The following is a 21,993-nucleotide window of genomic DNA, read 5'->3' on the forward strand; positions in this document are numbered from 1 at the left end:
CAGATAACTGTGCCGTGCAGCAGAGGCAAGGGTGATCCCGAGTGGAGGGGTGAAAGGATTGAGAAAAGACAGACAAGAGAATGAAAGCTGGGTCTCAGGGGGACGCTGCTCCCTGATGAGGAGACAGCGCCAGCGCCCACAAGCCGTGTCTTTATTTTATAGCAGATGCCACGAGGCAAAGTAGGAGCTTGATCAAGTTGTTTACAGCATTCTCGTGAGTTTCAACCCTACTCAACTACATGCACCTGAACTCTAGCACAAGACACGTGGGGCCACGTGTTTGGACCATAGGTTCAAGCTTACTATAGCTGTTGGCTATGATTGTGCTAGGAGGGCCCTGCCCTCCAGCTGGGACTTGCACATGGCAATGAGAGGACCCTGTCCTTTCATTAGTCCGTGGCTTGAACCTGGCCAAAACACTGTAGCCGCCCCACAGATAACCAAATAGCCCTTGGTTCCAGAATCCTAGACTTGAAACTAAAAAGACCTTCGAAGAAAAATCAGCAGCAAGCATAAATGACAATAATATACTTAAAAGGTGAAAAATATACAAGCAAAATAAACGTTTAGCAAAACAAACAGCAGCATGAGTGTTTTGGTAGGTCGGCTGAGCTGTGGCACTTTGTGGGGGCAAGCTTCTGGCCTCAGAGATGGGGTGAGATACCAGGACCCCAGAAAGGACTCCAGAAAATCATTTGCTTCAATTGCCTGATTTGCAACTGCAAAAAAAGGGGCCCAAAGGATTTTCTCAAGATTGCCAAGGAAAGAGGACTAATATTTTGGCCTCAGTCAGAGGGACCTAAGGGGCATGGTCCTTACTCCCAGAACTCTCCTGGAGCTTGTGGGGTAACCAATGCCTTCTTCTTCTCCAGTTCTCAAAGCTTCTTCCTTCTTCTCCACCATCCCTTTTATTCTGCCACTTAGATCCCACCACATTGAACTTAACTCTTTCCACCCTTTTCTTGTCTGGTATGCTATAGAAATTTTAAGTATTCTTACACTGATTAAATCAAGTATTCTGATTTGAATTTTTACAAAAATTTTACAAGTGGATATATCAACTATTTTATATTTCTCTCTCTAAAAATTAGTACGTTAATTAAACTGCTTGGTGACCCTGCATTCACTCTGATTTGAATATCACTCCTTCCTACTCCTGAAGCTCTCTCTTGGGTCCCAGCCCTGGAAAAGTTTCTTTTCTTTTTTAACTCTCCAAATGAAACTCAATAATATACACAAACCAGAGATAACAGTAGCACATAAAATTTACTATTTCCTGCTTTCAGCATTACGCAGTACCATAGGTTGGAAATCTAAAAATAACAAGGCAACAGTACAGTAACTCCCAGCAGTCAACCTGTGTGTTCTCTGGGTAAGCCTTTCTTTGGGAAACTGAACTTTGCCTCTTTATCCCACCAATACAAACACTGGAATGCAGTCTCCAAGGAACCTACAAACATAGAAGGTGGTGCCTATGGGGCGCGGCTACAGTGTTTTGGCCAGGTTCAAGCCTCGGACTAATGAAAGGACAGGGTCCTCTCATTGCCATTTGCAAGTCCCAGCTGGAGGGCAGAGCCCTCCCAGCACAATTATAGCCAACAGCTATAGTTGTAAGCTTGAACCTATGGTCCAAACACGTGGCCCCACGTGCCTTGTGATAGAGTTCAGGTGCATGTAGTTGAGTAGGGTTGAAACTCACGAGAATGCTGTAAACAACTTGATCACGCTCCTACTTTGCCTCGTGGCATCTGCTATAAAATAAAGACACGGCTTGTGGGCGCTGGCGCTGTCTCCTCATCAGGGAGCAGCGTTCCACAGAGACCCAGCTTTCATTCTCTTGTCTGTCTTTTCTCAATCCTTTCACCCCCGCCACTCAGGATCACCTATGGCCGTAACAAGTGGTGTCCGAACAGGCCTGAGTTCGGGGGAATTTAAAAAGTGGTCAGGTGGCCCTAACCGGTTTGGCTCAGTGGCTAGAGAGTCGGCCTGCGGACTGAAGTTTCCCAGGTTCGATTCCAGTCAAGGGCATGTACCTTGGTTGTGGGCACATTCCCAATGGGGGGCGTGCAGGAGGCAGCTGATCGATGTTTCTCTCTCATCGATGTTTCTAACTCTCTATCCCTTTCCCTTCTTCTCTGTAAAAAATCAATAAAATATATTTAAAAAATAAAAATAAAAAGTGGTCAGGTGAAAGGAGGCTCCAAGGCACACGCAGAGAGTAAGCTTAAAAAACAAAAGTAAGAAAATAAGAAGTTAAGCTTAAAAAGCAAAAGTAAGAAAGCCAAAAAACAAAGTAAGTTAGGGAGCCTAAGTGTGGTAAAATTAGCTCGGTGTAAAACATGGGAAAATGCTTAATTGAAGCATTTTTAAAGTAAGCATTTTTAAATTTCTAAGGTAGAAATAAGCGGAAGCAACTTAGAGATTGCTATATAGATGAACGCCCAGAGAAAATTCCTGGTTCTATCTTCAGTTTGTGGTCCATGATTCGGGACTACCTAGAGCCCCTTCCCAAAAAGGGATAGATGTAAGACAAATAGTAGAAAGTGACCAGAGGCTTCCGACTCCATTTATACCTTTGGCAGCTTCATTACCTCCTCCAGTCCCTGGGGCTACCATTCCTGTGGGGGAAAGCCCTCTGGACAATGTGCTTCCTCCCAAAAAAGAACGAGAATTGGAGGAGGAGGCAGAGAGGGAACAACGCAGGCGGGACTGGGATGATGGGGGTCTAAGACAAGCCTTTGGAAAGCTTACTGTTACTTGTAAGCCTCTCCAGTCGCATTCTAAACAAGCAAGAAAAAGAGTGGGATCTCTGTCTCGATTCCAGTGGTCTCTGTATGAGGCTAGGCAGGCTGGGGAAGACACTTCAGGATTTAGTAGCCAATCGTACTCTTAAAATGCAATTACTAAAACAAAAAGGGGAGAAGAGGTTGTGTTTGTATCTTTCCAGTAGGAGCAGTGCAGCCAATTTGGGTGCCAGAACGGTACGTGTGACACCACAATGGACCCAGAGAAGCTCCTTGTCCCTCTGTTCAAGAGACTGAGAGTTGCACCAATGACAGCAAAGGGGAAGAAAAAGAAAACAAAGGCTACACGAGGGGCTGAGGTGCCAACATGGGGTCAGCTGAAGAAGCTAACAACTGAGGCCCAGCAAATAGCAGAAAAGCAAGGAATGGAAGCTACTCCTTCAGCCATGTTTATGGCTGTTAGCAGAGAGAAATAAGAGGTAGAAAATAAGTAGAAATAAGTGGTAGAAAATAAGTGAATAGGAAGATACAAAATAAGGTAGAAAATAAGTAGAAATAAGCTGTAGAAATGTAGAAATAAGCGGGGGTTTGCAACCCAGGAAAGGTTTGGGCAAGGGCAGCCAGGCCTACCTATGGTTCTGTAAGCGGGGGTTGCAACCCAGGAAGGTTTGGGCAAGGGTAGCCAAGCTTACCTATAGTTCATAGCTAGAGGTAGAGAAGTAAATAGAAAATAAGTGGTAAGAAATAAGCTATAGAAAATAAGTGTTAGGAGATAAGCTGTAGAAATAGAGAAATAAGTAGAAATAAGTGGTAGGAATAGAGAAATAAGCGGTAGAAAATAAGTAGAAACAAGCTTTAGAAATAGAGAAATAAGTGGGGTTTGCAACCCAGGAAAGATTTGGGCAAGGGCAGCCAAGCCCACCTTTAGTTCATAGTTAGAGGTAGAGAAATAAATAGAAAATAAGCGGTAAGAAATAGCTGTAGGAAATAAGTGGTAGAAATAAGCTGTAGAAGTAAGAAATAAGTAGAAATAAGTGGTAGAAATAAGCTGTAGGAATAGAGAAATAAGTAGAAATAAGTGGTAGAAAATAAGCAGTAGAAAATAAGTAATTAGGAGGTACAAAATAAGGTAGAAATCTCCTAGGTTTTGTTTAAGCCACTGTAAAGCAGAAGATGGCTGTGGTGGATGATGTTTAAGAAAGTAATTTTTATTTTCGACCTAGATCGTAAACTCTTGCAGCAGTTGCATTGTTTCTAGGCTTTGGTTATCTTTGCTTGTGTGACCTGATAGCTCCCTGGGACTTTGGGTCTGTGTGAGACGCCAGACTCAGAGTTGAAGGTCTCCAGCTCTGCAGGACCGAGGGCTGCTCGTTTCCATGCAGCAGCCGCTAAAGAAAGAAGCTGAGAAGGGACCAGACTTCCACCGGCGTGGACAGGGCTGATTTGACTGGGACTGATGCGGACTCAGTGTCAGGGTCAACCGTCCAAACAGCCTGATCCAGGGGACTAGTTTTGCATCGGCAACCTCTTTTCATTGGCGGCATTTTACTATGCAGGTGATCGAGATATCAGCATGGAGTCAGCTGAAGAAGATGGCGACTGAGGCCAACCATATTTTAGAGAAGCAAGTGGAGGCTATGCTAGCTTTGGTGAACTGTCAGTTTTCCTTAAAATCTTGCGGAGCTAAATCTTAGGACTTTGTGTAAGATATCCTGAAATGTTAACATGTTTGTAGTTTGGTTTTGCATTGGTATTGCTTTGTTATTAGCCAGAATTTTGTTCTCTCTTGTTAACATTGCTGTGTCTATAGTTTTGTTAATTACGAGAAGTCTGTTTTGATGATGCTGAATAATTTGTTTAGAGTTTTTTGGATAATGTAAATGGGCGTGTTTAAAAACAAAAGTAAAGGGGGATATATGGGGCGCGGCTACAGTGTTTTGGCCAGCTTCAAGCCTCGGACTAATGAAAGAACAGGGTCCTCTCATTGCCACATGCAAGTCCCAGCTGGATGGCAGGCCCTCCCAGCACAATTATAGCCAACGGCTGTGGTTGTAAGCTTGAACCTATGGTCCAAACACATGGCCCCACGTGCCTCGTGATAGAGTTCAGGTGCATGTAGTTGAGTAGGGTTGAAACTAATGAGAATGCTGTAAACAACTTGATCACGCTCCTGCTTTGCCTCGTGGCATCTGCTATAAAATAAAGACATGGCTTGTGGGCACTGGCGCAGTCTCCTCATCAGGGAGCAGCATCCCATCGAGACCCAGCTTTCATTCTCTTGTCTGTCTTTTCAAAATCCTTTAACCCCCCCACTCAGGATCACCTTTGGCCGTAACACTTATTGAGAAATGGAACATTTCTAGTGCTTCAGAAAGTTTCATTCTCCAAGAGAAATAACCACTGCTTTCATTTTTGTTACCATATGTACTTGTGTGTGTAGTTACTGGTCTTATTTATTTTTTATTTTTTGGCCTGTCTTCATTGACTCAGCATGATGCTTTTCAGACAGACCCAGTGTTGTCATGTGTATTAGCAGTTTGTTTATTTTTAAAGCTGTGTAGTGTTCCAATGTATGGATGCACCATAGTTTGTTTACACCTTCTCCTCCTGATGGACATTTAGTGGTTAGCTCTTATGTGTAAAACTACTATCAACATTCTTGTACAAGTCGTATTGTGGAAATATGTTTTCATTTCCCTTGGATAAATACTTTGCAGAGGACTCATTAGTGTCATAAATGTTTCCTCCCACGTCCCGTGTGGTTCAGGGTTCAATATCTGGAAGAGGAGCCGCACACAAATGAAATAGAAAAGACAAGAGATAATTTGGAAATATTGGGGGACCAGGCGGGTAAGTCCAACTCAAGAGGAAGGACTTTCACCTGTTCTCATTCCGCACCGTCCTTTTATAGTCTGAGGTAAACAATGCAGTGGTTACCATAGTTACAGTTCTTGTGAGTTTCACCTGTTTTGATCATGTTTACACTCCCTGCACTTCCCTCAGCCCATTAGCTTCCCAGGTAAGATCTGGGGAGTGTTATAAGGTCAAGCCTAATTATGCTTAGAGGACTGAGCCCTCTAAGCTGGGACTTGTTTGTGACTTTGCCAGCAGGTCAGTCCGAGGCTCAACCCTATATCAGTTTCCCACATCTCACCCTTTTTTTTTTATTATTAGCTACTATAATGAAAATAAAACTTAAACATCAAGAACAAAACTCTGGCCATTAAAACAATAACAAAACAATGCCAATCCGTAACCCAAAACATTTTAAAACTTAAACATAACATTTTAAGAACAAAGAATGTTTAAATCCCAATTTCAATGTCCAACAGTTCTGAGTCCAAGTTTTAATGTCCGACAGTTCCTTATGTGTACATGTCAGCAATGATATTTCAGTTCTGGATGGTGGACAAATGGTGGCAATGCAGGTCCGAACTTCTCTGGTTTGATCCTGGGCAACCTGCAGTGACGCACAGCTGCTGACTGCTAGCATGGCAAAGCGTAATCAGCGTCTTCCATCCCTGGGTTGTTTTTCCTCTTGTCTTCATGGCTGGAGCATTCCTGAGAATTCCTCTCTGTTGCAGGAATCCACATGGTCTTGCAGTTGTTTTCTGAAAATATACAAATCTATTCTAGACTGAAGGTCAATAAAGGGAATTTAACTTGGGGTCCTTTTTATATTTGCCCAAATGATTTTCCTTTGGCTTATTTTGACACCATGTATGTTTTTCATGGGTTTCTTGCTGTTAGCATTACAAATGAAAAAAAAATTTTCCAGATGTAAATTAGTTACAGGATATTTTTCCTTACATGATATTTTTCCACTATCCCCCCTTTTTAAATTTAATTATTAGGAGGCTTTTGGAAAATTTTTATAATGCAGTCTAGATAACTTTATATTTTTAATTTTTTGTACAAAAATACGACTGCTTTAAGTTCATTGCATGTTAAGCAATCTTACCATGAAATGATAATTTTGGTTAATACTACTTATTTCAATTACTGTCAAAATTAATACTCTAACAACAATCTTAGTTTACACTGTAAATATTAATAGAAATGATTATTTTGCATCCTTGAGGAGGCCCTGAGCATTCCTGATGTTAGTCTGGATTTAGATAAGGGTAGCTGTTGTTAGCCAAGTCTCTGTTTTCTGAGTACCGATCTCAGCTGGGCCAAGTCTCTTTCTGTTATCTGGGTCCTGATCTGAGCTGGGCATGGGAAGCACAGCTGCCATGGGGGCAGGAGACCTCCCTCAGAAGGGGCAAGTGTTCAAGCCCCTGCACAATTGGGGGGGGGGTGAGGATCTGTGCCCCACCTCTGTTGACTCCCAAGTTGTCTTCTGGTGGCCCCTCTGCGACTGTGCCTGTCTTAGGTCGTTCCTCTCTGAGGAATCTTACCCATCTTTGACTAACCAGCCATCCTCCAGGGCCAAGCAGGGTGAGGTGAGGTTCATTCTGCCTCCTTGGTAGCCTATGCCCCTGTGGCCTCCACGCCCAGCAACTGCCTTGGGATCCCCTCGCCTGCTGGCGGGGGCCCGGCATTAATCACATATCTTGGGGAACCCAGGTTTCTTCTCCAGAGAGGGTCTAGCTCATGCCATTGGGCGAGAGACAGATCCATGGTACCAGCCACCACGAGGCTTCAACCTCAGCATGAACAGAGCTCAGGCAACAGCTGGGGGCAATTGGATTATAAGAAGAAGGACCCTCCTGGCAAAAAGGGCAAGAGAGGTCAATACAGAATGCTCAAGTGCCTTCTCAGGGGGCCTTCCACACAGAGGAAAGGATTAAATCCTTTCATGTCCTTCCAAACATTCAAAAAATTAGTTTGTAAGTTTGTTTGGGATAAATGTACAATATGCTGTTGTAAATATTAAAAATCATTGATGACATTGTAGAACAATATCATGTAAGGATATTCTTTGCTCTAGGCCATGGCAATTCAATTTTAGACTGGAAATGACATTAATTAAATTTCTTCAATTAGTCTTTCAGTAACTTTACTCTAGCTATATTCAGGAAGGCAAAAACCCAAATTATTTAAATCCTTTAAAAAGAGAGAATAAACTTTTGAAAACTTTTCAGGGCCCGTGAAATGTCCCAAAGTCATTCCTTGGTTATAGTTTTGAAATTCGACTTGAATGACCATCAAATACATATGTGTATATAAGATTTAAAGATTATATTTAATTCTGTCCTCTAGATTTCATACTATTTCACTTCAAAATATCTAGGTATAAGTTTTTATCATTTGATTCCGTAAACTACAAGGTTCCAAGTTCCCAGCAGCTCTGGAAAACCACGCTTGAGGCTGGCAAACATGCCTGGCCCAGCCCTTGACTTTAAAACGACCATAATTTTTTCTGGGGAAAGTCAAGAAGCAAACTTGTAGCTACATTGTTTCCTGCCAGTTGCTTGCCAGTGGGAAATTTCAAAATTGGCCATGAGATCGCAGCCTCAGGAAAAAACTGTTTTCCCCTGGTCTAACCTTGTCCATTTAAATGTCAAAGAGCTAAGCTAGTTTCTCCCTGGGCCACTGGACCTTCATAACCAATATATTTCAATAATTCTTGAGATTCAAATCCACTTATTATTTTAAGGCATTTACTTTAGAAATCACTTTATTATGGAAAAATACCAATCTTGTTGCTAAAACCAGCCTGCATTTCTTCCCTGGGTCAAATTCGTCATTTTTCTTAGGAAATAATCAGTCTTGGGTTTTATTTTGTACATTTGCAAAGAGATTCCAGCTCAAAACTCTATCTAAATGTCTGGTTCTAAAATGAACATCCTTTCCATTCATTTCTCTGGGGGTCAGCAGAAAGTCCCAGTACCTCTGAGCACTGGTATTTTGTAAAACTTTTCAATTCCCCACATGCTTTGGGGGGAGATTCCCTAGGAATATTACCATACAGACGATTACTGCTAGCATGGCAGAAGATGCTCTGGAGAACAAGAGTTCAATGCTATGATAGGCTTCATCAACCCTGGGATGCAGAGCTCCAGGTTCCTGTGCAGTAGCTGCCTTGGTATTGCCTTCAAGGTCATTGATGTTCAACCCCTGGATAAACATGACTGCAGGGAATTGAAATGCAGACAACACTCTATTTGTCATGTGTAATTTATCTTGAATGAACTTCACTTGAGTCTGATCACTAACTTAGAGTGTATTAAAAAATACAAGCTTTTTTTAAAAAAATTATTGGTAGACATAAAATATAGGTTAAAAAAATCCTCGTTAGAAAGGAAACAAATGCATTCTTAGTCTCCAATGAAGCATGAATATTCTTAGGCAATATTTGGAGGATGAGTATTTCTGGTTTCTACCCATTAGGGCACATAATTACCAGGGAAAGAGACTATGCAGCCTTAGATGTTAAGATTCTAAAACACAAGGGACTGACCCTGGGTTTCTGTGCAATGGGATGGCCCTACCCTTTGGGGAATGACACACAAACAGTCACTTGGAAGGGCAGAACCTTTAGTGAGTTCTGGTCTCTGGGTCTACAAGATGTCTTCCTGCATTTCTGAGTTTGCCTCATTTATGAGACCCTTAAGTTTTGTGGATTTCTAGTTTTCTGACTGCCCACTAGGTATTTTATGATTGATTTATAAGTGCTTACATGTGTATATTACATTCATACTGCTACTGTATTTCCAGACCTTGAATGATTCCTTGACCATCAACATCAGAGCATTTGTTCCAAATGTTGGCCTGCTTGTGTGCTGAATTTGGTCCCACTATTCTGGCCTTCAGGATGCTAGATTTGTTTATTTATTTTTTGTCATTTTATATGTGAGACCTGCTGCCTTAGCCAGCATGGGGCATAGCAGGTGCCGAATAATTATTAAATGACTTCTACTACACTACACATAGTAAGGCAATCTTGGATTTTTATAATGTCCTTTATAATAGAAATATAAGTGAATTCTTATAGAAGAAACTAGTGGCCTGGTGCATGAAAATTCATGCACTGGAGGGGGGTCCCTCAGCTTGGCCTTCCCCCTCTCACAGTCTGGGAGCCCTCAGGGGTGAGAGGCAACCTGGCGATCAGGGGAAGGTGACGCCCCCATCACACCTCTGCTGCTGCCACTGCTGGCATTGCAAGCCTCAGCTGGCCCTGCTTACCTGAGCCTTGGGTGGCCCTGGGCAGCTGAGCAGCTGCCATCCGAGGCTTGCCTGTGCCTCAGGCTGGCCCTGGGTGACTGGGGGGCTGATGGGATTGGGAGACTCCGAAGGCAGGTGTGCCCCGGTGGGGGGTGGCTGAGGGGACTGAGAGCCGCCATCTTTTGGCTGTGGGTGCTGCCATCTTTGAGGGTGTGGCAGTCAATTACCATATTCCCTCTTTATTGTCTATGGGTGCCTCCATCTAGGGAGGGTGTGACAGTCAATTAGCATATTCCCTCTTTATTAGATAGGATAATAGGCTCCTGAGTGACTTAAAGAGAATGAGTCAATCATTCATTCATTTGTCACATAGTTGCTGACCCCTGTGTGTGCTCCAGGTGTACAACATAGATAATTCCAACAGAGCCCTGTAATGATGGAGAAGACAAGATTATACATTGAAGGTTTTCCCCAAAAGAGGACAATATTATTTCATAAGGGAAGAGGGTATGTATCCTTTCATTTCAACATTGGCAGTTTGTGAGGCTTGGCTTTCATCTTTGACTAAGGAAAAGCAACAAGTAATATGAATAAATCACCATTTTATTGATAATGTATTTCATAAAATCAGAAATGTAGACATGTAAGGAAAAAATAGCACATGACATGATTCTTAGTAGACAATGTACACAATTTAACATTGGATTGAAGTGTTACAGCAGATGTAAATAAATTTAAAGAAATGTAGGTGTAAGGCTAATACATTTGAATAGTAGATATAATTTTTGAAGCAGAAAATGTGGTATTTCACATTTAGATGGTACAGTATTGAAATATCCTTTTACCATTCCTTGAACATTTTATCCCAAAGGTAGAATTATCATGGGGAAATAATCTACATGTATTTGTAGAAACATGATCTTTCGCCTATTACATTCTTAGTGATGACTATGAGATTGGAAAGGAAAGCTAAAGAGAACCCATTTCCTGCAATCAAAGTACTGGAACAACTCTGTTACCCTCCCCCTAAAGCAGCAGCATGCTAATTGCATCTAAGGGGACGAGAATCTGCCAAAGAAGAGAATGCTATTGGTCTTGTTGTGCTTGATGAGGAACAGGAAGGGGTGATCACAATGGAACATTTTATAATTTGGTGCTGATGTGGTAGAAATTCCTATGCCAGTAGCAGCTGCAGCCTCTGTACCCTCCTCTGTCACCTCCACAAAGGACTTGTGTATCATTGCAGATATCACGAGTTCCCCACTTCCTGACATGCCCGTGAAGTCGGCATCCTGTGAACTGAAGGCGTCCACCATCCCCAGGGCTTTCATAGTGGCCTGGAGTTCAAAGCTTTGTTCCACCTTGAACCGAGGTAATTGAACATGCACATCTCTCATGCTCATATTCCGTGAGCTCGTCCACTCTATTAATTTCTCTGCAGTGAGTTTGTCTTCAAGCTATAATGATGGAAAAAATAACAAATGACATGATTCTCAGTGGACATTGAACACAATTGAGCATTGGATTAAAATGTTCCAGCAAATATAAATACAGGAGATTCAGTTATATAGATATTATAATAGATAGTAATATCTAAGTACATATTATACATAACAAACCTAATCATCTGTATTATATATAAAGCAATAGAACCATTAAATAAAATTATTTTGTAAAAGATGAAATATATACCTCCATTCTTAACTGCCTGTCCACTGTATGTTTACATTTTAAATAGTTCTCTTCTAGTTAATGTTTTTTGTACAAAATTTTTACAGTTTATAGCATCCAACTTACTTTTATTCTTTTTTTGTTGCTTGACCTATTTGTAAACATCTCCATATAGCTTATATTTCTTGAATCAAGTTTAAATTGTTATATCCTGCCATTAAACTGATAGTCAATGTATATATCTTTTCATAATTAATATTTTTAAAGTATTTACTGTGTGTCAGCCCCTAAGCTAAACTATTGGCAATACAATGCTGCACCAATGTTCCTTGTTTTGAAATGTTCATTACTTTTAGACACTTTGGTCCAAATGCTTTTGCCTTGTTTAGACTAATTAGCAGAGGATAAATTCCAGGACTGGGGCTCCTAATGTTATTGATAAGGAGGACTGCTGGGTAGGAGGAAAGAGATAGTAAAGGCTATTCACATATCCCACCAGACTACTTTCCTGGAGGACTTCCCCTGCCAGTGTTGCCACAGTATGTACTTTGAGTGTGGCAAGCTCACTGCAACTCTGGCAGCATCCTTTACTATTATAGGGATTGTATATGCCATTTTTGGAATGTCCTCAATATGTCAGGTATTGTTATTGATATTTTTTACACATTATCTTTAATCATTATAAAATGCTAAGAGGAAAATTTCTCTTTCTTCTCTCTCACAGGAATGAGGGTGCAAATGACTTGGAGCTCTTAGGGATAGACTACTTCTAAACTGAAAAGTGAAAATCAAGATAAATCTATTTGTCTACTGTCCACAAACTCATTGTGAGTCAGTATGCAAAATAGTACCCATTGGTGCTTTAATTTGCTTGCTTTTGTTTCTGGGTGAACCTGCATATCTTTTTCCATGTGTCACCTACATCAAAGTCTTAGTTTTTTGGTCTTCAAGTGAATAAATTGGAATATATCTGAGGTTCCTATGGTTGCAAAATAGTCCATGTGTGTGCCAAGGTAAATGTATTTTTCCTGAACTGACATTCATGGTTTCATCAGAATGTTAATGGGGCCTATGATCCTACAAACTTCTATATATTTTTCCATATCACACACACGTGATACTTAAGATATTATTTATTTTTTGGAACATGACCGAATGCTAGGTTCTCCTTAACACCTCTCCTTCAGGCTGTATTCATAGAAGAGACAAAGTATCTATTCCTGAACCCCTTCAGACATCACCCATGGGCTGTGAGCACCTCTTCCATAAACAGCCCACACAAGCATTGTACTACAAGGAAATTGGGCAATAGAAAGAAGAATTGTAGATACAATGTTTTACCTGCTGAAGACCATCTATTTCATTTGGCAGCAACAACACCATGCTCAGGTCTTTGTCTTTGTATGGTATTTCCAGGATCTTGGCTTGCATGTCCTCCAGTGAGGCGAACTTAAACATATTGCGTTGTTTCATCATCTGCACAACTTTGCTTGTATCCTGCAGTAAATTAGTGTGGCAAACAAATGCCAAGGGAGGCATAAGTTAAAAAAATAATATTATTGAGATAGCAAACACATCCTCTTTCTAAGAGATAATCTGGGACATTTGTGAGTTAGAGAGAAGAGTTTCTTTAAGGGTTCCTAACTAAATAAAGTAAGAAATAAAACAAGAAAGTGCAGCTGTGAGAAATTCTGTTCTCTACCTGCAGTTGTACATTAATCAAATATGTGTTGAAATGGAACATTCTATGTCTAGCTACGTTGCATTATATAAGTAAAAAATAGACAATACCTTGTTCAGCCAAAATTGCCCCTGCTTAGTTCCTTTTGGATCAAATTTTTCATTCCACTGCCCCTTGAAATAGATGGCATTCACCAGAACCAGAATGGTGGATCTGTTAAGAGAACCTTTGGGAAAGAGATCCTTGATTTTTTCTGCAAAAGAAAGAAAAACAAAGGTCTATCATGAAAGGTACAAGTGGTTTGTCTGGAAGATGCTTTGAAAATTAAAGTGATCATTAGTTATTCATACAAGTCACCACTTCAGTGATTCCATGACCAAATAGTTGACAAGGTACAATCTTTCTTATATCACCAGCCTGATGGAGTTACCCCCATGGAGAAGACAACCCTTTTTATGATTAGGAAGGTGTTCAGATTCTCTGAGGGTGACTTCAGTCATCTCACACTGAATACTGATGAACTGATTTCATCTGCTCTTTCAACAAATGCGTTTTCCCCCCTCCGTGTCTCCCTCCCCCCGGACTTCCCTCCTCCTTCCTTCCCTCTGTTCTTTCCTCCCTTTCCATTCTCTTCTTTTCTTCCTTCTTCCATTTTTTCCCTTTTATTTCACATTTAGGCTCATGACTCAGGGGAAATAAGGCCTGAATGTTATTTAGAGCCAATGTCATGAGCTCTATAACCTGAAGCACATGTTCTATGTGGTCAGCTGCCATTCCCTGTGGTGTCCTCCTCTTCATTCCCCACTTTGAATTGCTGTTGGTTTAGTCTGGGCTGCAGGTGGGAGGGAGAATACAGCTCATAGAATGGAGACTGTCAACTCTGTGCTGTGGTTGGGGAAGAAGCTGTGGGTATGGCCAAGTGGGATAGGCAGGTGGCAAGAAGGGGGATTTACAGGAAAGTTGTTTGTTTCCCAGTTAACAAAGGATAAGGGATCCCTTTCTCATCTTTTCTCTTAGGGATCATAATCCAGAAGTTAAGTCTCTGATTTAAAGTAAAAGATGTGAGCCTAAGATGGGGTCTAAGCAGAGAGTTGGGGTCCACCAAGATGTTATCAGTCTCCAGCTGCATTTTCATGTAGCTGTTCCCCCGATCCCTCATGGGCTCCCCTTGTTTCTGTCCACATTTACTTGGACCATGCCACCATCCGCAGTGCCCTCCCCCAGACTCTCTGTGGACTCCCTATCCTGGTACTCCACGCAGTGTCAGCACAGGTTCATGCACAGCGGGGACTCACAGTGACTTTTCATGGGTGACCCTCTCATACTGTACCATTCGTTTGGCTTTCCACCCAGGAATTAATCATCTTTCGGGTTTCTTCTGTAGCATTTACAAAATCAGCAGATTCCACACTGGCTAGGTAGAATTTCTTAACATTATCCAAGTATTCCTTTGATGTGGGAAGGAAGAAAGGAGGAATTAAGAGTAATTTATCAGTAACTATGTATTCCCAAGTTAAATTATGTTTTATCATGACCAACTATAGTACATCAGCTCATCCCTAAACCCACACTTTACTGGTGGGTTGTCAGGCTCGGGGATACTCCAGTGAACAGAACTGTGGTGAGGGATCCTGACTGAATACCATGAATAAATGATCCCCAGGTGGGTCAGCCAAGCTCATGTGACTCAATTTCCCCAATTTGGTCATTGGGGATAGAGGACCAGGAGGCAGGCGACAGGTGTGGCAGATCCACGAAACTCACCTGAAAAAACTGAAACTTCTTATCTCCATAGAGCCTGTTGGCAAGGCTCAGCTTGTAGGCATCAGTGGGCTTATTTAACTCAGTCAGAAGCTTTTGAAATTGCTGGTGCACATTTCCCGACTCTTCAACCTTCAAACATCAAAAACGAGCTCGCTGAATTCTCTGTCATTGTAAATACTAAACCATGTACTTCAGTCTGTCAGATCCATATGTAACGTTTGGCAGCCCCCTAGATCACTTTTGTTGTTAGTCTCTGATATTTGTTGTATTTTACCTCATATATCCTTTATAATCCTCCCACTTACTCATCCAGAAATTTTTTTCTTTCTGCTCTAACATACTCCAGTCTTTTCTCATGTGAACTATAGGGGCAGCACCATTTCACTATTGGGTTGTCTTTTGATTGGTTCAGTGGTTAGGCTTAAATCTCCAGCTAAACTTAAGCTCCTTAAGGACTACCAGCGGTTCTCAACCTGTGGCGGTCGAACGACCCTTTCACAGGGGTCACCTAAGACCATCCTGCATATCAGATATTTACATTATGATTCATAACAGTAGCACCATTACAGTTATGAAGTAGCAACAAAAATAATTTTATGGTTGGGTCACAACATGAGGAACTGTATTTAAAGGGCCAGAAGGTTGAGAACCACTGGACTAGACTGTATGACATTTCTAACAGCCACCAATGGTATGAGAATGTTGAACTTGCATGTTTTAATATTCTGTGACACGAAGCCCAATTATACTCCTTGGCAGAATTATTTCTAAGAACGATTGACTGGGATCTATGCTTTTTACTCATAATGGTCATACTGGAAGAGTGGTAACAGTGTGTGCCTGGTACATTACTAAGGACTTTACATCTATATCTCTAAGTCTTTAGTCTAATTCAAATGAAAATAAGAGGCTAAGAGAGTTAAATAAGTTCTCTAAGGATACAATGTCACAGAGGCAATTTTTGAAACTAGGCCTGCCTGAGTCAGAGCCTTCCACTTGCTAGCTCAGAGTTTTGGACTATTAAGGATATAAGCCATATATCTCATACAATCATTTCCCAAAATATACTTGGATGGATGCTTATTTTTCTGAATCCATTTGTGAGTTAATTAAAATTATATGATTTTAGCAATGCTATTATGATTATTAGAATCATTATCTATGCTAAGAAAAGGGTAATATGCTATTAGATCAGATAGACCGGATGTCTTCCAGATGTCCTTCCGGAAAAAGCCAAGGTGGCAGCGGCTAAGGCAGAGGCGGTTAGGGGCGATCAGACAGGCAGGCAGAGCAGTTAGGAGTGATCAGGCTGGCAGGGGAGAGCAGTTAGGGGCGATCATGCTGGCAGGAGAGAAGTTAGGGGCATCAGGCAGGCAGGCAGAGGTGGTTAGGGGTGATCATGCAGGCAGGCAGAGGGGTTAGGGGTGATCAGGCAGGCAGGCAGAATGGTTAGGGACAATCAGGCAGGCAGAGTGGTTAGGGATAATTAGGCAGGCAGGTGAACGGTTAGGAGTCAGCGGTCCTGGATTGCAAAAGATCGGGCCTAAACTGGCAGTCGGACATCCCCTGAGGGGTCCCGGATTGGAGAGAGTGCAGTCTGGGCTGAGGGACACCCCCATGCATGAATTTCGTGCACCAGGCTTCTAGTCTATATATATAAAAAGCCAGTGAATGAAACACTGTAATGACCGGAATGACCAGCCGCTAGGATACCCACTGCGGCCAGCAAACCAGCCCGATAAGGGTTGGGGCTGGCCGGCCAACCCCCTGTGGCCCCTCCCCCTGGAAGGCCCTGCCCCCGATTTGCCCCCCCCACCCCATTGGCCCTCGGCCCCTCCCCCCCAGCTGGCCCCGCCACTGATCAGCCCCCTCACTCCAATCAGGGGCAGGGCCTGTGACTACAGCCTGCGGCCCCTCCCCCCGGCTGACCCCATCCCTGAATTGCCCTCCCTTCACATACCAAATGGGGGGTGGGCCAGCTGGACGACCTCCCACGGCCCCTCCCCCGGGCCATTGGCCACTGATCGACCTGCCCACCCCATTCGGGGGCATGGCTGGCCAGCCCACTGCCCACAGCCACTCCCCACATATGGCCCCACCCTCAATCAGCCCCCCCACCCCAATCTGGGGTGGGGCCTGATGGCCAATTGCTCCACAGCCCCTCCCCCTGGCCACCCTGGCCCTGATTGGGCCGCATCAGACTGGGCTGGCGGACCCCACCCATGCATGAATTTGTGCACTGGGTCTCTAGTTATTCTATAATAGTAATAACACATTATTTTTATCAACGTTTCCAGTAATCCAGTCAGTGTTGCAATGTTTTGAATGTATTTTCTTGAATAGAGGCAACTCTTACTGCCCCTAGTTTATTGGGATAAGGTCACTGTGGCTCAGAGCAGTTTTATCTTGCCCATGGTCACAATGTGTGAACAGCAGAGCAGAAATTTGAAGGTAGCTTTTTGGTTCTAGTACTCATGCTCTTACTCACAATGCTGATCTCCTCTCAGGAAAACAAAAATATGAAATAAATAAGCATGTAATATGAAATAAAAAAAACAACAACTCTGTTTGTCTAATCTATTTTGCCTAAGATTTCCCTTAAGAAATGGACTTTTCACAGTTTATGTGAAATTCCCAATTTAAACTATGACCCTCTTGGATATTTGATGCTCGTTCTAGACTTGAGTGCTGTGACTCACCTGAGCTCTTGTGGTTCCTCTTGTTCTGTTCTCTATGACCTCATTAAAGTGCAGAACCTAGAAGAGACAGGAAGTGGAACGAAAAAACTTTACTCAAAAGATCTGTCTACAGCAGAGGAAATTAAGAGGAAAAAAACAAAGAAAGAAAGAATGGAAGGACAAAAGTAAACCTAAACCCCAAACAAACAAACAAACAAACAAACAAAAAACACTAAACCAAAGCAAAACAAAGAAAAAAGAATAAAGAACACTTTAGTAAGAGTTTGCTCCTTGAGATAACACAGCTAAGCTGGGTTGTAACCAACCCCTTCAAAGAATCCAATTCATATTCACTCATTGCTGAGGATACATGTGATAATGTTTTCCATGGATTTAAGTCAATGCATTACTTCTACCAATAATTCTCCATTTAAGCCTCACCTCTGGTTGGTGGGCAATGGTAGGGGTTCATTCTAGCTCCCAGAGGAAGTCTAGGACTATGGAAGCAGTTGGACCAGTCATGGGAATACTTGCTTCTCCTTTGCTACCTATGGGGACAGCCAGCTGTGACCATCTTCACACACAACAACAGAGGGATAAGCCCAATCTAGTGAAATAAAGAAAGCTGACACCTACCTTTTGAATTTCTGATGCAGTGCGTTTTCGGGACCCTAAGTATACCATGGCTAAGGCTGATGTGATACTAAGCGGGGAATAGAAAATATTTTCCTTTGTTGATTTTCTGAACAGCTGGTACAGATCATATGCAAAGCGGGTATTTGCTTCACTGAGTGAATTCATGGTGTCGTTGGTGTGATCTGGAACTCCTGGAAAAGCAGTAGATTCATTATATAATGACTTTACCAAACAAAAGGTTACTGTTTAATCAATTTTTCTTAAAGAAACAACTTGTATTTGGGTTTTAGGATTCTGGCAACTCAAGTGTTTCTTGTTTTTTACTGTTTAAACCTTCTATAAAGCACATGTTTTAATTTCATAATTAGAAGACAAGTACAATTATCATTTTAAGAGTTTTGTGAGAAAGTAAGAGAACATTTTTATCTTTCCTTTGTAACTGGCTGGACTAGGTCTGTTTAGAAAAGACTTTATAACAGATGCCAAGACCATGTGGATAACATCCAGCCAGCTCTCCTGAGGCACCTCTGCCTTCTCCTTCAAGGCTATGTGGTTGCCTCTCTCCACAAGTGCTCCTAAGAGAGTGGTTCTTTACTGGGAAATACATTTGATAAGTACAACCTGACAAATCAAGATGAAGTATTTGAATATTTCCTGACAGAATAAGTAAAATCCCCTCATACAGAAAGCAATGCAGGTATGATAGAAAACACATACTTGCTATTATTACCCGAAACAATTCATGTTGTTAAGTGGGAGCAGCTGAGCCACTTACCCGTGTTCATGGAGGAAGCAGGTAGGCAGGGAGTCTGTGAGTCTATGTGTGGTGAATGGTGAGCTCCTAAATATATACCTCTCCTGCCCCGCCTTCCTATAGTTGCAATGTCAAATAATTCAACATTTGATTTCTCAATCCTTACCCGCAGGGGCATGAAATATTTATTGGTAAAGACATGAAAGCTGCCATATTACTCTACCTTTTTCCCCCTTTAGTGCAATTGTGGCCATCATTGGGCCATAGGGCATGCATGCAGTTGCCTTACCAATATCAATGAGAATAAAGTTAAAATCCCAGATTCCTCACATTCCTCCAGCTCAACCACCCAGAACCAATACTTAAAAAAATATTTCTCCTCTTGACAGTGAATTGTCTTTCAGGTCCACTTCAAACACCAACCAACCAAAAACTTAGATTTGCAAATTGAAGTTGTAAAAGGGCTTGTGCATCCTACCACTTCCCTTAGTGGTTATACTGCATAACCAGGAAAACAGCTCAACTTCTGACCAGGTGTTGAACAATATAGGGAGGACAGGAATCATCAACAATTGTTACAAATGACCATTTGCATGGCAGCATTTTGTGTGGCAGCATTCTAACTATGAAACAAAAATAAATCGTTGGAGCAGCCAGGATCATGACACTTCTCTGTCACCCTGCCCTTTAGTATGCCAGCTTCAGATTTATGGGCTGGAGAATGGAGTTAATGGCCTATAAGAAAAAGTGAGAAAAAGGTCTTCATTGAATGCCATGGTTAATTTTGGTACCATCAGAGCCTTAGTCTCTTAGTGTGCATGCTGTTCCTAGAGGTGGAATAGTATTAAAATGTGTTGATGTTTATGAGCTGGGATATGTATTTGCCCACTTATGCCTTTATTAACCTATTGAAGCAGATCTCTGTTATACCCATTTCACAGAAGATAGAACTGAGTCATGGAGCAGTTGAACAGAGCCCAGATTTTTACAGGTGATGACCTGCACAGGTGAGATATCTAGACAGATAACCTGGCTCAGGAACTGTACGTGTATCCACCATCCACACTATAGTAGGCAGACTCCAGGCTAAAACAAGGTATTTCCTTGTCTTTCAATGAAGAGAACTCTTTTCGTTGGCACTCACAATAGAGAAAATATCTTCACATAGAATCCAAAGGGGCAGACATGGGTCAATTACTAAGCCCCCAACCTTTCATCTGGGCCTGACAGTCACCAGGAGAGGAAGCATGGCTTTCAGTCACCCTTTTAGGGATCCATCCAGAGGTAACCATGAACAATGTGTGGAGACTGGAATGGGGTGACCTCCTCATGAGAGAATCAAATCATGCCTAACCCTCCCATCCCTCAAACAACTCTGTTCAGCTTGGGTTTAGTAGAAATGAATGACCTTGAGAGGGAAGGAAATTGAAAACAAGAGTGTTTTCCCCAGAGTACACTGTACCTGAAGCATGGCTGTGGCCAGGGAGAGAGCTGGCATTCCAGGCATCTAGCTCCTATTCCACAGGGGTAGGGATATTTGTCGTGTGGACTGACTTGCCAGGGTTTATGTCCCAGCATCAAGAAGGGTTCAGGAATCTGGAAAAGGAGCTGCGCGTAGATGACATAGGAATCCAGAGACTAATAAAGAGTCTGGAGACGAGATATAATTTTGAAAGGCATTGGGGGTCAGAGGACCTTCAGCCAAAGGAACTGAAGACTCCCTCCTTGTCTAGGACCCTTGCTTTTATTAACACAATTTGTCCTAAGGCAAGGTGGAGATAATACACTTCAATGGGTAAGGTTTCAAAGGGTACAGAGGCATTGTCAGTTTGGGGAATAGCCTACAGCTGTTCAGGTGTTTGGCCAGTAGGAGGCAATAACACGTAGATTAAGATGCCCTTTAACTGTCTGGCAGCCACAATCATTTTCCTATTGAGGTTTGGGGAAATGCCTTTAGCCATTCCCAACAGGTGACTATATGTGCGACTCAACCCTGTTGAGTCCCCAAGTTTCATCAACCTTTTGATGAAACTCTTGAAATTGTGACATGCTGGAATTGGTCTACGGCACTGACTTTTTAATTGATATATAATTCATAAACCATAAGGTTCACCTTTAAAATATGTACAAGTCACTGTTTTTTAGTATATTCACAAGGTTGTACAACCATCACCGTAATGTAATTCCAGAATGATTTTTATCACTCTTCAAAGAAACCCCATACACAGTTCTCCCTTCCTCCATAATCTGAGTGGAGTGACAGGGGGTTGTAGATAGTAAAGTTTTGATTAACTAAGGCATAAGTCCAATCCTATATAATAAAAGGCTAATATGCAAATTGTCCCCTCAACTGGGAGTTCAACTGGGAGTTCAACCAGAAGTTCAGCCAGGGGGCGGGGCCAGCCGGCCAACCACCTGCAGTCTCTCTCCCAGGCTGGCCTGGCTGGATCTGCCCTGATTGAGGTGGGCGGGCTGGACCCCACCTGTGCACAAATTTTTATTTTTATTTCAACTTGAGAGCCATTTCCTATTCAATATAATGAAACAAAAGAATTTAAGAATGAAATTTGGTCACTCACAACATAGCAATAGTAATGTTATTTAGGTGGTTGTTTCAAAAACTCCAGAAACCCAATTGTATTTTCATCACCTACTAAGAGACACTATTAAAATACAAAAACAGAAAAGAAACATAAGCTTTGGAAAAGGTAGACTTTTAATAACTGCTTTTATCACCAGGTTAAGTCATGCAGTTACAAAGTAGTTAGAAATTTCTGAAAGGATATTATTGTTAAAAAAAGAAAAAGCTCATTCTTACATAAATAATATCTAGCACTTCATTGGGACACTACTATTCAAAAGGCCCTGGCAAAACACAACCGCCAACCCCAGGCTGTCTCCAGGCCGCTGTTGAAGCTGTGCCGAAGGGGAGGCCCCTGGAAGGGGATACAAAGT

The 21,993-nt window shown here is 42.1% G+C and overlaps 1 protein-coding gene across 2 annotated transcripts; it reads right to left on the reverse strand.

The window, feature by feature from the left end:
• Positions 1–10,436: 10,436 nt before the first annotated feature.
• SERPINB3 (serpin family B member 3) lies at positions 10,437–19,106 on the reverse strand. Of its 2 annotated transcripts, none has more exons than XM_006087195.3 (8): positions 19,060–19,106; positions 18,285–18,475; positions 17,670–17,726; positions 14,971–15,099; positions 14,537–14,654; positions 13,317–13,459; positions 12,867–13,022; positions 10,437–11,311 (listed from the first exon to the last, which is right to left on the reverse strand). In XM_006087195.3, the coding sequence occupies exons 1-8, from the start codon at positions 19,067–19,069 to the stop codon at positions 10,907–10,909; spliced, it is 1,209 nt and encodes a 402-aa protein (XP_006087257.1). In that variant the 5' UTR covers positions 19,070–19,106; the 3' UTR covers positions 10,437–10,906. The 2 variants fall into 2 exon arrangements, with proteins under 2 accessions (XP_006087257.1, XP_014309924.1); XM_014454438.2 differs by having other exon boundaries at positions 10,907–11,311; positions 19,002–19,099.
• Positions 19,107–21,993: the final 2,887 nt, after the last annotated feature.

Source organism: Myotis lucifugus, unplaced genomic scaffold (genome assembly GCF_000147115.1).
Source record: "Myotis lucifugus unplaced genomic scaffold, Myoluc2.0 scaffold_36, whole genome shotgun sequence".
NCBI classification, from domain to species: Eukaryota; Metazoa; Chordata; class Mammalia; order Chiroptera; family Vespertilionidae; genus Myotis; species Myotis lucifugus.